The sequence below is a fragment of the Maniola hyperantus genome, chromosome 18 (assembly GCF_902806685.2).
Source record: "Maniola hyperantus chromosome 18, iAphHyp1.2, whole genome shotgun sequence".
In the NCBI taxonomy this organism is placed as follows: domain Eukaryota; kingdom Metazoa; phylum Arthropoda; class Insecta; order Lepidoptera; family Nymphalidae; genus Maniola; species Maniola hyperantus.
This window is the reverse complement of record NC_048553.1, coordinates 6,131,262-6,147,968: the sequence shown is the minus strand read 5'-3', so window position 1 is coordinate 6,147,968 and position 16,707 is coordinate 6,131,262. Positions and strand designations below refer to the sequence as shown.

Below are 16,707 nucleotides of genomic sequence, written 5' to 3'. Positions count from 1 at the left end.
ATGTCCATCAGTTGATGACAACGATGACGAAAACCATCGTATTGACGTCGCTTATCTCCCGCAGTATATGCAACCTGTATCGCTGGCGGTACCGCAACCTGGGTGACTTGGCGCACGTGTGTCGCCTGCCTGAGTACCGCGCCGCCAACGCCGGTCTGCGCCACGACTTCCAGCTCATCAACGTGGACGACTTCAACGGTGCGGGCGAGACTGAACCCAGCCCGTACTTCTACCAGGTAAGACGCCATTTCGCACACGTGTTCGTGCAATTTATGACCTTTTAAGGCATATCGGTTACAGGGCCATGGATCAGAGCAAAGATAGAAAGATCAAAGCAGCGTCACAAAGACGCATCAAGGTTATATGATCTTACTAGCTTTTACCCGCGACTTCACTCGTGTGGTAATTTGTAAAACTTTGCCTGGAGAAATAAGACACCGACCATGAATACGGTGATAGTGAGGATTATTTTAACATTTATTTCTTGCCAAACTGGTAGGCCAGTTTGTTGGCGAATCCTAACTTATTCTAATCATGTGGATGGGATCAGTGTGGATGGTGCAAGCTATTTGGTTGAAAACGTGCTTTAAGTGTTTGTCTCTTTACTGACACATAATGTGGTCTGTACCAAATATTTCCCGAAAAAAAAAACATTTATTTTATTGAATGCCTCGTAGAACTTGGCGGAGGCCGAGTACGTGGTGGCGGTGTTCATGTTCATGCGGCTGGTGGGCTGGCCGGCGCACCGCATCTCCATCCTCACCACCTACAACGGCCAGAAGCACCTCATCCGCGACGTCATCACCAAGCGCTGCGCCGACAACCCGCTCATCGGCAGACCACACAAGGTTGGTGGATATGCAGAACTCTAGGCTAATATAATACTGTACCATTTGTGACCAAAATGGAAGATATCAAATTCCGTACCGCACTAGCTACCTCGAGAACCGACGTAGTTAAACAACAGACCTACAAACACACAGACCTATAAACAAAATATCTACTCCACGGCACATATATCCAGCAGCGTCTCTAGCGGAAACTATTGTCCCTCGCACCGCATAACAGATCTATGACCTGCCTGTCAGCTTAAGTGAAGCGGAATGGATACGTGCTAAGCAGACCTATAAGAGTTTTTGCATGGTCTGCCTTACACATCTTCGCTCTGCTCCGTCCGTTTAGTGGATAGTGATGGGAGTATTATTCGTACACCACGGCTTTCGTATTATCCCTTTTTTCCCCGTAGGAGAGGAAATGGTCATAGACATTCGAATTCGTATCGGATAGTGCCGGACTCCTACCGGCTAGAACTCCTGCCTGTACTACTGCCGCAGCCCTAACTCATCCTCTTCTCTTTCATCCTTTTTCCTTTCTTTCCATATGCCTTCCATGTATTTTTGGATTGCTAGCCACTTCTTTTTCGTCTCCGGCATCATCTTTTTCTTTGACATTTACAATGAATGGTTTGCTACCAAAGATAACGCTCTTGTAGGTGACAACGGTGGACAAATACCAAGGGCAGCAGAACGACATCGCCCTCATATCGCTGGTGCGGACCAAGGCCGTGGGCCACGTGCGCGACCTGCGGCGCCTCATCGTGGCCGCGTCGCGTGCGCGCCTCGGCCTCTACGTCTTCGCGAGAGCCAATCTGTTCAGGAACTGCTTCGAGTTACAACCTACGTTTAATCAGGTGAGACAAATTTGCTCAATCTATTGTACTCGGTGATAGGAACGGGGGGAAACCTTTTTAAGATACCCGACGACGTCTTTCGAAAGATATCGGGCTATGTAGAGTCTTACCTATCAAAAACTCCTCGGTGGGCAAGCTATGACAGCCTTGTGGTTCAGACGTCCGCCTTCTAATCGGAGGTCGTGGGTTCGATCCTGGGCACGCACCTCTAACTTTTCGGAGCTATGTGCGTTAAAGTAATTAAATATTACTTGCTTTAACGGTGAAGTAAAACATTACTATGAGTTTTCCAAGTAATTTTCTCAAACAGTGTGAAGTCCACCAATCCGCACATGGCCAGCGTGGTGGACTTTGGCCTAAGCCCTTCTCCTTCGAGAGAAGAGTGGCTCAGTAGTGGGCAGGCGATGGGTTGAGATTATTGTACTCACTTTGACACTTTGGGTAACTTATAGACTAGCGCTTGACTGCAATCAGACCTGCTGGCAAGCGATGGGTTATTTCCGTCGGTCATAAATAAATTTTATCATTGTCCAAGCGTCAGTCTAATGAGTTAGTGCGTCTTATTATTCATTCATTAAACAAAATACTGCATAATTAGCATTGTGATTTTTGTAAATGTTGAGGAAAAATAGAGTACATTTTTTAATTACCTATTATTATTATCATATTAGTGGACTGAATATAATTCATAAATTATACTGACCCGACCTGTGGCACCCAACGCGTTTAGATTCAAACCAAATCTGATTATTTTCTACGTCCAGCGGGATGATTCACTAACTCATTGTCTAACACTGAATATTAGCCACCGAGCTCATTTGACATGTTCTACATCGCTGCTTCATTGAGTGATATTAAAACAATTTTTCGTAGAAAACCTTCAATGTATTAAAAATAAATGTCAAATAAGCTCGATGGCTATCATTCAGTGTTAGACACTGAATTAACGAATAAGTAGACACCCACTAGAGCAACCATTTGATAATATGTCGCCACAACGCGGCGTGGTATCAATTGTTCTGTGTTGCAGAAAATCAAATCTAAAAAAAAATTAAAAATTAAATTTAAAATCTAAATCCACGTGGACGAAGTTGCGGACATCATCTATTTGGTACAGAGATTGCTCGCCTCCTAGATACCGATATAGGCTACTTTTTTCCCGAAAATCAAATAGTTCCCACGCGATTTAAAAAAAATCTACGTGGACGAAATCGCTAGTCACTTAAGTCTCTATGCAATTAATAAATTTTGAAGTGAACATTTTCAAACAGCCAAACTATCATTACTCGATTTTGCCACTACCAACCATGCTACCGTGCTACCCTTACTGAAACTGATTTTCATCATTTGCTTTCCAAGTCTTCAAGCAAGAAGTCAAGTTCTTCGCATGATCTTTGTGGTGAACAATAAAAGAATATTCACTCATTAATTTATTCATCCTTTTGTCATTTAGCTCGTGGAACGTTCCCTGGAGCTAGAGATCATCCCGGGGGAGCGCTACCCGGCGCAGCGCAGCGCCACCGCGGCTGTGCCTGACTCGATGGTGCTGAGCGTACGCGACATGCCGCACATGGCGCGGTTCGTGTATGACATGTACTTGGACATCGTGCGACAATCCGACTCGCAGGTAAACCTCCACTTGGGAACTTTTTTGGAACGTTTTAGGAATACGTACCTCAAAACAAAAACCGGCCAAGTGCCAATCAGAGTCGCGCACCGAGGGTTCCGTACTACAGTCATATTTTTTCGACGATAAATCAAAAAGGTTTCCTTTTGAGGTACGGAACCCTAAAAATGGAACACTTAAAGGATCACGTGTGTCTGTCTGTCAAGATCCTTTTTATCAGGAACGCGTGGAGGTACCAAGTTGAAATTCAAGTCTAACAATCCCTTGGTTGTGAAAAAGTCGGCCTGGGCGCGTTTGGAACCCTCGTAGCTTTAGTTTTAACTTAACCTCTACATCATTGTATTGCAAATTCAGCAATTAACCATCAAAAAGTGTATACAATAATACCCAATCTGAATAGGTAAATGATTAGAATTTTGAATTTTGAAACTTTTAAGTCCAACGCAATCAAAAGATGCGGTCGTTTATGCCGCATATTTCGACACTCGCAAGGAAATCAAAACCCCTACTTGCCGTTGACCTAGAATCATAAAATCTGGCAAGAAACAATGTTTTATAGAACAAGTAAAGGGAAAAATCCGAAAGTTCGATGGTCTTGCGTTATTTACATCTCTAGCTACGAACAAGCGAATGTATCTGTCAACAAGCCAGCTTCAAAGGCCAATCCTTACAGAATAAGTGTACAGTTACGCTCTGAAAAGCGTAAAATTACCGAAAAAGTACTTTTCTATCAAAGGTAGGTTAACGCTTGACCCCTATGCTACCTGATAAGCTATATCAGTGGATAAATCAATCAAATGTGTGACAGTTTTGCAGTACAATACCTACAGTACCTACAATGATAATCCTTATCGAAAATACGTTTATATAGAGAGTATACCTGCCATAGAAATGTCGATAATAACTACAACTAGTAGAGAAATGGCTCAATTAAAAAATCTTCAGCATTTCGTGGCGGAGTGTAGTGTCTTCAATCAGACTATTTGCGTCCACCCCTGGATATAGACCGTTCTGAAAGCTCACTGCCACACACAATCTTCTGCCTTCCTCATTCACCCCCTTCCTGCCACCTTTTTAGGATTCCGTACTCAAAGAGTGCCAATGGGGCCCTATTACTAGTCCTCCGATGTCGTCTATTTATGTCTGTCTGTTAACGGGCTGTATCTCATGAACCGTATAATAGGTTAAGCGTTGAAATTTTCAGTATGTATTTCTATTTCCGCTATATTAACAAATAATAGAAATGTCAAAATGGCCGCCATGTAAATTTAAAAAAATTAATAGTACCTAGGTACGTAATCTTGTAAGATGGTACAGAACCTTTCGTAAGCGAGTCCGACTTGTACTTTTTTAAATTCTGATACAAGTTAGTCCTTGACTGCGATCTCACCTGATGGTAAGTGATGATGTAGTCTAAAATGGAAGCGGGCTAACTTGGAGGGGGTATGGCAGTTTCATTAAACCCTTTATGCCCCTAATCGGTTACTACACGGCATCGTTCGGGAACGCTGAGCTCGCTTGGCGGCTTGAGTGGTTTTTTATTCATTTTATTTTGTACGTCAGAAATCACAAAAGTCTTGGAGCGCGCCGGGCTCAGGCGCGCCGGCCTCGCGCCCCGAGCACTTCGTGCCCGCGCATCCCGGCGCCGCACCCGACAGCGACGACGAAGAGCCCGACGCTGGGCCCTCCTTCACGCCCACCGATATCGTCAACGAGGTGGACGAAGCCAACGCCTGAAGTCTCAAAGCTAACATGTTTTTGATGATCGAAATACATACCACCTCTGTAACTTAAGCATAAGTAAAATATAACAATAATAAACAATTTTGCTGTTTCTCTTATACCTACAATATGTCCTATTTTCGATAGGTCCCGCCACATTCACGGCCATTGACGAAGTCAAATACACACTTACCCAACTTTTGATAGGTGCTTAAATAATACTTCGCACATTTAGAATTAAGCATAGCTCAACTCATTTTGTGTAGAAAACTACCTATTTTGAAATTTTAAGATTAAATTTTGGGTCATGGTCACGGTGAACGACCTTGAATGACCATTTTCATCGATTCTTATTAAAACGTAAACCTGTTGTGGCGTAGAAAAGGACAAATTCACTTAAAATCAAAAATCCTTTTGCGACTTTTGTTTACTTATTATGCGAATATCTTGAGCCAAATTTTTTTTTTTCATACTCTGCTGCCTCGTCAAGGGGATCTGGGTAGACATTTCTATTAAAACTCAATACAAACATTGTCTTGTCAACAACACCATTGGGGTGTTGTTTACAATATTATTAAGATGTAAGTGTTCACCGCGGACTAGTAAAATTCGTACTCACTACGGTAGTCTGGTTACTTACTAAAAAAAATTGTAAACGACATACAAGGTATGTACTAAGGTATAAACTCTGCAAGAAATTAGTAATATTTATGCTACCTACTACTTCTAAGGGAATTCCATTCACCATAACTAAATTGATAATAACATATTTTCAGTGATTCAAATCGCAATAACAGCTGACTGTAAGCATAAGCACCTTTTAGCTAATAGTATACACTGCGCGGGCTTCATAGCAAGGCGTGCGATTCGATCACCAATTTAAATATTTCAATACTTACGAATTTCGTTAAAAAAAATCATCAAGTTTATTAACACAGTGCAGGTGTTCAAGATTCTATAAGTATTTAATAAGCATTTTTTTTAATTGTAATATGAAAGTGGTTTTAATTTTCGTGGCTATCAGCCTGATTTCCTGCGAGCCTGACACCTCGTATTGCTGTAAACCAGACCAGGGTGTTATGGCAGATGTCGAAAATCACTGCGTGGACATAGTCGCCAATATGACGACGCCTACCAAACTTTCTTGCGAGGTCGTCTACCACTTCAATCAATCGGATTATAACTTTATGGTAACTGATGATGGGAGACTGATCTTGTTGTTTGGATCAGATCCACAGATTGAGCCTGAACAGTAAGTGGGTATATATTGCTTCTTCTTCGACTTGCATTGCTTAGTTCCACCTACCTTCCATATCACCACTCCACTGTCCGCTTTCCTGCATTATCTCGCAAACTTTGCCCGATCTTGAGTCTAAGTATATATTGGTTCTCTGGTCTGCGCTCACAACGTCTAGCTAGCGCTTCCTTGGACAGCCGCGGCCATGAGACGGTGACGATGTTGAGATATCTGTAGTTACTAGTTACCGAATACCGACTTTGTGATTTCCGTGGTACGTGAGTAGGTATGTGACCCTACCAAGGGAAGGCCATTTTATTGGTTAAATTTTTTGAATAAAACCGCAATGGAGCGATTTTGATCCTGTTTTTTGCATATATACAATTAACCCAGTGAAGCTTTGGCCTTAGAATATGCAACCCTCAGAGTTCAAACTCCTCTTGGCTGCAACTTTGTCCGCGTGATATACTTACCTACACACGGTGATAAATGATAATCTATCAATGAAAGTTTTTTTGCAATCAGATGTGAGATGAGTAGTTTCGGAGATTATCACACAAACCTACAAACTTTACTATAGGTATTAGTAAAGCATACTACTTTAAGATTTAATAAAAAAAACAATCTTTTTACAGGTTTTGTATAACAAATCGAACGGTAAACACAAATGAGAGATCCGCAGTGGTATGCGATGAAGTGGAGGAAGAAATCATAGACGAAAGTGTCCTTGGATACTGTATGATTGTATCCATCGTGTTCCTGACCTTGACTCTGATAGTTTACTGTGCATTGCCCGAAATGAGGTAACATATAGTATGCGACAGGTCGAGATGGCAATCGGGGTATGAGGCGGGGGACGCCCCACACACCCGCACGTCATCCGCGCTCGCCCGCACCGGGTTAGCGCGGGGGCTGTGCGGGGCGTTTTCTTCCCGATTGCCTATACATTTCGTAATACTAGCTTCGCACAGGCAGGTTTACCTATTACTAAGACTCCACTGTCCGCCCGTCCGTCTGTCTGTCAGTGAGCTGTATCTCGTGAATCCTCCACCTCCCATAGCCCCATGTTTTGTACTTGCTTTTGGCGTTTTTCCGGGGCGCGTTGACCCCTACAAATTATTTTATGACTCTTCCCCTTATGCTCACTCCCCCCTTGGGGGCTAGACGTCACTATCACAGCTGAGATCCCGCTGTTGCTCCTCGTGCTGTATCTCGTGAACTGTAATAGGTAGAGAGTCGAAATTTTCACAGAATGTGTATTTCCGTTGCGGCTATAGGTAACAACAAATAATTTTAAAATGACCGCCAAAAATTAAAAAAAATACAAGTGTTATTTCTTGTACGATGGTACGGAACCCTTTGTGTGCGAGTGCGACTTGCACTTGACCGAATTTTATTAGGTAGGTACCTTATACCATTAGTAATAAAACTAAAAATACTACACAAATCGCGAGTGATTTTGTTGCTGGGCGCATTGCGCGTTCCGCCAAAATTTCAATTGTACTTATTACGCGCGGCGCGACACGCCTTAATGAAATTGAAAACGCAATGGAAAACTTCGTGACGAAATCTTGAAAATTCTACGAGAATAAGTGTGAATAGTATGTCTAGAAGTTAAATACTCCTATTCTCTCCTAAGTCGTGTCTACGTGCCAATAAGAAAACTGCCTCGCGTGTTGAACCGGTAGAATGCTGCAGCTGTAGTGTAGGTATGCGACGTAAATAATTTTCTCGCAAATTCGAGCATTTTGACCGTTCTTTGATGTCCATTTTCCCATTTTTTAGGGTTCCGTACCTCAAAAGGAAAAACGGAACCCTTATAGGATCACTTTGTTGTCTGTTTGTCTGTCTGTCTGTCTGTCTGTCGGTCTGTCAAGAAACCTACAGGGTACTTCCCGTAGACCTAGAATCATGAAATTTGGCAGGTAGGTAGGTCTTATAGCAGACATTCGGGGGAAAATCTGAAAACCGCGAATTTGTGGTTACATTACACAAAAAAAATTAAATTGTGGTCATGAACTAATAATTAGTATTTTCAATTTTCGAAGTAAGATAACTATATCAAGTGGGGTATCATGTGAAAGGTCTTCACCTGTGCATTCTAAAACAGATTTTTATTTATTTTTATGCATCATAGTTTTTGAATTATCGTGCAAAATGTCGAAAAAATACGATTGTAGTACGGAACCCTCGTTTCGCGAGCCTGACTCGCACTTGGTCGGTTTTTTATATTTAAAATACGTCCACTGTGACGGAAATTTGTGCTTCTACTTACTGATACAAAATATTCCGCCAAACACTTACAATTTTTTTGTGTTGTGAATGCGGCTTTATAAGAATAGATTTTTTTCATGGATAAATAGAATGGTTACAAGAAAAATTATTGTATTGTATAACGTACCTATTTCTTTTATTCGTAGATATTTAAAATGTGTTTCATGTTTCAGGGACTTACAAGGAAAGAGCATAATTAACTTCTGCGCAAGTTTAGCGCTTGGACTCAGTATTTTAAGTATATTGAAATTGCAATTTGAGTACTCACATATGGGACTGTGCGCTGCACGAGGTAGGTAAATGATTTCCCTTTTATGTACCTACATGTAGGAACACGCAATCATTTACATGTACCCTACCTATAGATAGAACCGCCCTGAAACATGCTGAAATCGATATGATAACACTATTTACATTAGGTGGATACCTATTTGTAGATAGGCACAAATAATAAATTAAGCATGCTAAAGTGACGTAGGTAGATAGAGATAGGTATAAATAACATCTTACAAAAAAAATGCCCTACAGTTTACGAGTAGGTACCTATTCAAAAAGGTATCTATTTAAAAAACTTACATTTTACATACAGCTACCAAATCTGCTTACAAACCAAACTGTAGTTGTATCAGTAGGGCCGAAGCAAAGAGTATTGAGCTTTTTAGCCCTTTGCGAATTATTGTAACCTTGAATATCTATTTTGACCTATAATGTAACTTATATTGCGTAGTATGAAATGAGCTTTAGACTTCTTTCTTCAAAGGGCAACTCAAGAGCAACTTTGAACATTTATTTTAAGTTGTGGACGTAACATGTAGTGTACAGCGCCAGACCAATCTTGATAGTTACAAATATTTCCATCGTAAATAATTTAATGTTTCTTTATTGTTTTAGGTTTCTTCATTTACTTCTTTTTACTTGCAAGCTTCTTCTGGACGAACGCGATATCAATACAGATTCTTCTGAATTTAAAGTTAGTATAAAATTTATAGCAAGTAGGTAAGTACCTACTTAAGTATACCTAGTTACGCGGCGATGCATGCAATTTAAAACGTCCTTGTAAATCGTCAGTCATCTAGAAAACTAGATTAGGTAATTGAGATTCAGTGTTAATTGATTTTTATAATGTTTCTTTTTGCTGAAATAAATAACCAATTGCCTGTTCAAGTATACCTACTTTAACCTAATTAAAAAAACATAGGCATAACTACTTTAGGCATATCGAGTCGCTATGCAATCACTTAATATTGGTAAGCTCGTTGGTTACAACTCGCGGGTACGGTGCGGTGGATACCTAATCGCAAACTCAAACCTACTCTACGGTAACATAATATTTTAGTTTTAGCCGGCTTAGTAGGTGCAGCCGTTGCTTAAACTCAGGTGTATTCTATTTATACACGGCTAAAACTAGGTGTAACCGGTTGCATTTGACTAAACTGCAATTGACTGCAATTTGGCGAATTGCAGATTGGGCCCAGAACGAAGTCTGGTCACCCCGACTTCACACAGTCTTGTCTGTCACACTCCTAGAATAAAGCACGAAGTCAGATGGCGAGCGAAGCAAGCCGCCATCATCCGTAGCAAAACGAAGGTTGAGTAGATTTTGTCTATTGATTATGTCTTAAAGATAGGAGCTAAGACGGTCACGGGTTTTGATTGTAGGAATCGTTAAATGTGTTATAAAAAAAAGGGTATATAGGTAAAGTTGGATAAAGGGACGATGAAACAAGTCTTTTGGCGTAGTCTATTTTAGTAGAATGCAACCGTTGACCAACTACTACCGGCCGCACTTTGTTGTATACAGCTAAACCTAGAAGCTACCGCACTTTGGCTTTTAGCCGTAACATTTACATAAACTATTGGCGCCAGACAGTCAATTCCAAGGTGTACAATGTACCTACATGCACTTTACGAATAAACTGCCAAACAATGCCGTCACGAGACATAGTTGTCTACTATCGTAAATTGTAATGCCTTATTATCATAAACTCAAACAACCTTTGGTTAGACAAGACATAGCTCACCTATTAATAATTCATATAGGTAAGTATTAAGTATAGGTAATATTATATTCAGTATTCTAGTCAGAGAAATGCTAATGGGTGGATTTAAGCGCCACATTATGTAATCGCTTAGTATAACATAATCATAATCGTAAAATAAGATTTAAATAACTTACTCATCATCATCAAAATCAACCGATAGACGTCCACTGCTGGAGATAGATTATAGATCTCTTGTAGGGATTTCCACAAGCCACGATCTTGCGCCGCCTGAATGCTTCCAACAACGCTGCACTTTCCGGTTCGATGTCACCATTCTAGCACATTGAGAGCCCAACTTCTCAACGTCTATCGGGTTTTCCAACTGTCTAGCCTGCTTTAATTACTTACTAAGTATTATGATTTTATTACAGACGACCAACTACCTCCGACTACGGTTGGAAGGCGTTCGCCTGGTACGCTGCGTACGCTTGGGGATGTCCAATAGTTCTGACAGCAGCAATGGCAATTGTCAATTTTCTCCCAGGCTACCATAGAAAGCCTGGAATAGGATTAAACACATGCTGGTTCTATAGTAAGTATAAGTGTATTTTTCAGTACCTTAGGCAGATACATAATAGGTAGTACTGAAAAAAACGCATACACAAAACGGGAGGTACACTACGCAGCGGAGAATATTATATAGGAGTCACTTGTCTTTGATATTGGACCTGAAATATCTACTTATCAACACTGGCTAACATAGTGGTGACTCTAGTTTCTAATATAGTCCTCGCAATATCCCGCTGCAATAAAACGTCTTTTGTTGTGAAGCAAACAACGAAAGACGTATTATTGCCCCGCATGCAGTGAGATTTTGCGACTAGTATACGCTACGCACCGTCGCTACGGTGTACGTAACATACGTGAGCCACGAATTAGGATTAGCGGTTAACCACAGTCACACCTAATGTTATTGCTAGACCACAATATAATAGGAGTTTGTTGACGTCAATTAATTATAATTTTATTATTAATTAGTAACAAACAATAAACCACCAAAGTTAAAAAAATACCTGTTAAAAACTTTGTTGGTCACCGATTTATTCTCATGGGCAGCTTTTATTGGTGACGGAACACAGAACTTTACCGATTTTCTTCTGTAATATCGTCTTCATTCATTAAACCCTTCGATAACATACCGTGTCGATACGATTTGGTATCGATCTCGTATAGATTTTTTTTTGTCGTGCAATTCAGAACGTTTGATAGAAGGATACGATTCGAAGTCGATTACGGTATCGTTATCGATAAAATACAGTGCGGTTACATGAGCATTTACAAAGTATGCTATTTTACCAAAATTTTACTTGTTTTTAAATTCATGTTAAGCATTAATAAATTACTTTTAATCATCTTGAAGGCGACTAAAGTCATAATTTAAAATGATAACCTAATAAATTGTTGATTTCAAAAGAAAAACATCGAAATATAGTTACTACTACAGTTTTAAGTTTTTATTAAAGCTATCCTCTTAAATACCACACAGATGTCAAGCATCTGTCAATCAATTTTAAGTTTAAATTGTAAATTTTTCGGGCGGTTTTTAGAGTTCCGTACCCGAAGGGTGCCAAAGGGATTTTATTACTCCACAGTCCGTTCGTCTTTCAGCGGTCTGTATCTCGGAACTATAATAGGTAGAGTTGAATTTTCCTTGAATGTGTATTTCTATTGCCAATATACAACAAATAATAAAAATTTCAAAATGGTCGCCATGAAAATCTAAATATATAAAAGAAAAAGGTGACTGACTGACTGACTGATCTATCAACGCACCGCTCAAACTACTGGACGGATCGGGCTGAAATTTGGCATGCAGATAGCTATTATGACGTAGGCATCCGCTAAGAAAGGATTTTTGAAAATTCAACCCCTAAGGGGGTGAAATAGGGGTTTGTAATTTGTGTAGTCCACGCGGATGAAGTCGCGAGCATAAGCTAGTTAAAAATTAATAAAAACTCTAGTACGATGGGACGGAAGTTCCGTACCATTCCACGGAACCCTTCGTGTGTGAGTCTGATTCGCACTTGACCGATTTTTTTATTTTTGCATAATTATTAAAGTCTCAGAAGACTTGTATAGTCTTCATTTCATCTTCTTAAGACTCCTTAAAATTGTGGCCCCGAACATTTTTTTTACGAAATAACAGTATCTAACGCAGTACGTAGGATATCCGATGCCCTATAGCTTTCGATAAGTAATCATCCAAAATTATCGGACGTTCGGATAATCTTATTCGATTAAGTTGTTGTGAATAGCGTTTGATAGTCGTAATCGTACGATATCTACGTAAGTTCGATTCGGTTTCGGTTTCGACAACTTTACTTGTCGATACGGTTATTCTGAATTGAAAATACATCTTATCGTACGACAACTTACCGAATCGATCGATAATTATGTTATCGAAGTGTTCTGAATCGGCCTGGGTCGGCAAGTACCAGTACCAGTACCAGTAGTACCAGTTGCCTACTTCGATTCTTATAGAACCATACTTATTATGGTATAACGAATTATCTTGGGTTCTATTTGGTCCTTTTCCACTTTGGTCGGACAGATTATTGTCATCGTCAGCGGTAGGTACTGTGGAAAATTTAGTTTAAGGCACGGTACACTCTTTGTTACCGACATATTATTATATAAAATTATATTTTTTATTTCAGACATGCGTGTACAGTGGCATTATATGTACAGCGTCATGACAATCTTGATCCTTGCAAACATCTGCATATTTGTTTACATTTCTGTTCACCTGTGGCGACTTTCGTTCGCTAGTACTCACATAAGAGCTCTAAAATATAAGTACGTTTTCAATTTTGTTTCAATGGTTTTTAATTTTTATTATTAATTATTATTTGTCAAGTACAATCACGGCATGTTTTCTGATAATTAATTATAATTGCAGGTTCGTTATGACTGTTCGAATGATTATCATTATGGGCTTGCCTTGGGTTTTTGAAATGATCAGTTCGTTAAGCAAACCTCACATTATTTGGTAAGTAGATTTCGTTAATCAAAATAAAATAAGTATATAATATTTAAGTATGAATCTATCCCTTATATCGTAACTAGTAGCTCTCTTCAGTTCTATGGGATGTATAAAAATTCCATTCTTTATTTTCGTCTCATATTACAATTTAATACATCACATGCCGTATCAAAACTTTATCTTCAGAATCTTGTCCGAAGTAGGTATGTACTTAAATTAAATATAAAACTGTTTAAGTGGGTAACTAAATTAAAAGATGACGACACATTTAGCATAATATTATTATAAACTATGGTGTTAGTAGGTACTAATATTAAATAACATCAAATGATTTTATCATAATTTTGTTTAAATATTTTTCAGGGTAATAACAGACATATTCAATATGTTACAAGGACTACTAATCTTTCTGCTGCTCGTCGTGTTCCGAAAACGCGTGATAAAAGCAATGTTCAAGAGGGGTTGGTTGGACTGCATATCGGGATACGTAGAACGCTACCTGGCGGTCGGTGATGACGAAGAAGACGTGGTGAACCACACGACTGACGTTGGTCTGCAAGAGACACTCACAAAATAGCTGGTGCTCGCTCTGTCGCTACGGCGTCGAAAGGTGGACTTTACAGTATGATGAATGACTTTACAGATGAGACTGAACTGAATGTAAATGTAGGTACCATAGGTACCTACCTACTTACACTATTTTATGTCGTACATGCGTTGTAGGTATATTGTACTTGGATAGTACTGTGTCAGAAACCTTTACGCAAGCGCCGACAACTGTACCAAATTTCAACCCAACGCGACGGATGAATGTTGCGCGAACGGATAGGTAACAAATAAACAGATAAACATTAATTTTTATTAAGATATAAAGCAGGTATTAATATAAACCAACCTCGTGAAAAAAGTCAAAAAGCTGTAATTTACGAAACAAAATTTTGGCATAAATAAACACAAATCCAGTTCCAGGCGTTCAAATTTGTCGCGTATCGAGAATCGAGATCGACCTGCTCGTTATAGATTTACTTTGTACGCTTCTCGATAACTTTGATAGATTTCTTATATTGCAAACACTAACTAAAGTCACGTTAGAACTACTGCTACAATGTTTACAGTCTACGCTGGAGCGCTGCGCTAACTGTAAAATGTAGATATACCTAGACCTATAGTCCAACGAGAATTTAGGTGCATGTTTTTACTCTGACGTAGGTACTTCCCTATGTATACCTACTAAATTATTCAGATTCACGAAATTTATTTAGGATTGCGAAATGTTCAAACTCGTACTAAGCTAACTGAAATGTAAATACAAAAAAAAACTATTTTCGTATTAAACCGGCCACCTTCTTCCGTGTAACGATGTTTACCTTATGGCCGCTGATAAGTAAGTAGGTCTGCCATGTCTGTGATATTTTCGGAACAGCGCTCCATTAAAGGAGTGGAGTCGATATCACGCTTGGGCGGTTTTTATTGCAGATTGATTAATTGAATGAATATGATTTGAATGAATTATATAAGTACATACAAACTTATTACCGCACGGATATTTATTTTACAGGAGTATAGTAGTCTTCCTATGATGATGAATGAGTTTTCGTGTCATTTTAACACGAAACTTACCTACCTTCTTACTTTAAAGCGCAGTGGTCGTAAACTAGGTACCTATATTGTTCGCGACAGATCGACGTGGCGTGGAGCATATTTTAGGATAAATTTTTTAAACCATAAAAAGTAAATAAAAACAAGATATAACTTGTAAATATCTAGGACCTAATTCCACTTCTGCAATTAATTATTATTAATTAGGACCTAACTTTTAATTGCAAACGTTTATGGGGAATTTTAAGGTGGTTGGTTACCTTTTCCATTAACCTCGATGAGTACGTAGCTATACTGTTGATAATTGATAATAATTGATAAATAGTAGTTGACCGTGTTAGCAATTAAATACCATGAAAACAAACAAGGGTAACTAGAAAACGTTGTGTCATAGCAAGTACGGCAACTCATCACACGCCTCGAGGTCTGTGCAATGTGCATGGTCATAATCTAAAGATACCTAATACATTACCTGGAAGGTTAGTTTTCTGCGTATCTATTACCCGGTAGTACGTTATATACATACCTACATACGTCATACTGATGTCAAGGAAGTTTAATGACTGCCTAAATAACTGTATAAAGAGGTAAAGTTTGTAAGTTATTTTGTAGGAAGTAATCTCTGGAACTACTGAACTAATTTTAAAACATCCTTTCACCAGTGGAAAGCTACTGAGTGACAAAGGTTATATTTAATTTTCCAAAAAATTAGAGATCATTACGAAAATTGTAATAAGCTACCCGTGCGAGGGCGGGTCTAAGCAGTCTAAGCAGTACCTAAGCATCTATCGTAATATCGTAGGTGTGTATTTATTTATTTAAGACCGTAGGTATTGAGAAAGAACGCATATTTTTCTGTAGGTGAGTATGAGGTCCGGTCTATGTAAGTTCAGTCAGTCAATACAAAGAAATCAAGTAAAATAAGAACTTGCTATCTCGTACGTCTCGGGGAAGTTAAGGGTACGGTGTTGTTTTTCCTCATTTTACCTTCAAGCGGCAGCGGAGCCCAAACATCCATAAAAAAAGCTTCACTTATAACATGCTCTCTCATTTTCTTCTTCTCTAATCGACTCGGGTAAAGTAGTACTCTGTGCTTTGCACGTAAAGTCAACCAATATTAAATGCTGTACCTACCTATTACTTTGTACCTACATACATAATAAAGCTAACACAGATATGTGTTACCTTTATTATGTATAATTAAAATATTATTATAGTGTTACTTATTGTTTACTCTATTACTTAACTAATTAAAAATAAACTGACGATAGCAGTTTAATGATTTTTTTAAGTTAATCTTGTTACATTAATTTACTCTTACGTGCCATACCGAATTATTTTCTAATTCTCAATTTTAAAAACAATAATTAAGTATGGTGAACTGTTATATAATAAGTAATTGCCTACATAATATAATTATTGCACCTTTTTATGCAATACCTACTTATTAGTATAAACTTAAATATAAGTACTGAAGAACGCCCGTTGAAATAAAAATAATACACGGTCTTTTTTAAAATTTATTTCAATCCA

General features: G+C 38.9%; 2 protein-coding genes across 2 annotated transcripts in view; both read left to right on the top strand.

Moving 5' to 3' along the window:
• LOC117990683 (RNA helicase aquarius) overlaps positions 1-5,141 on the top strand; it is an 86,439-nt gene extending 81,298 nt beyond the window's left edge. The window contains exons 23-27 of the mRNA XM_034978153.2: positions 65-236; positions 678-848; positions 1,493-1,690; positions 3,144-3,317; positions 4,881-5,141. Coding sequence (XP_034834044.1) covers positions 65-236; positions 678-848; positions 1,493-1,690; positions 3,144-3,317; positions 4,881-5,054 — 889 coding nt within the window. The 3' untranslated portion in view covers positions 5,055-5,141. The remainder of the gene's footprint in view (positions 1-64; positions 237-677; positions 849-1,492; positions 1,691-3,143; positions 3,318-4,880) is intronic.
• Positions 5,142-5,873: 732 nt separating this feature from the next.
• On the top strand, positions 5,874-16,680 carry LOC117990686 (G-protein coupled receptor Mth2-like). Its single transcript, XM_034978157.2, has 8 exons — positions 5,874-6,291; positions 6,912-7,079; positions 8,724-8,842; positions 9,442-9,520; positions 10,964-11,124; positions 13,250-13,388; positions 13,492-13,581; positions 13,939-16,680. Exons 1-8 carry the CDS (start codon positions 6,032-6,034, stop codon positions 14,150-14,152), a joined length of 1,230 nt encoding a protein of 409 aa, XP_034834048.1. The 5' UTR covers positions 5,874-6,031; the 3' UTR covers positions 14,153-16,680.
• The last annotated feature ends 27 nt before the right edge of the window (positions 16,681-16,707 follow it).

Coding starts and splice junctions, on each gene's coding strand:
- LOC117990686 (XM_034978157.2), top strand. CDS start 6,032: ATGAAAGTGGTTTTAATTTTCGTGGCTATCAGCCTGATTTCCTGCGAG. Junction 11,125..13,249: donor AAACACATGCTGGTTCTATA/GTAAGTATAAGT, acceptor TTTTTATTTCAG/ACATGCGTGTACAGTGGCAT. Junction 13,389..13,491: donor ATAAGAGCTCTAAAATATAA/GTACGTTTTCAA, acceptor TTATAATTGCAG/GTTCGTTATGACTGTTCGAA.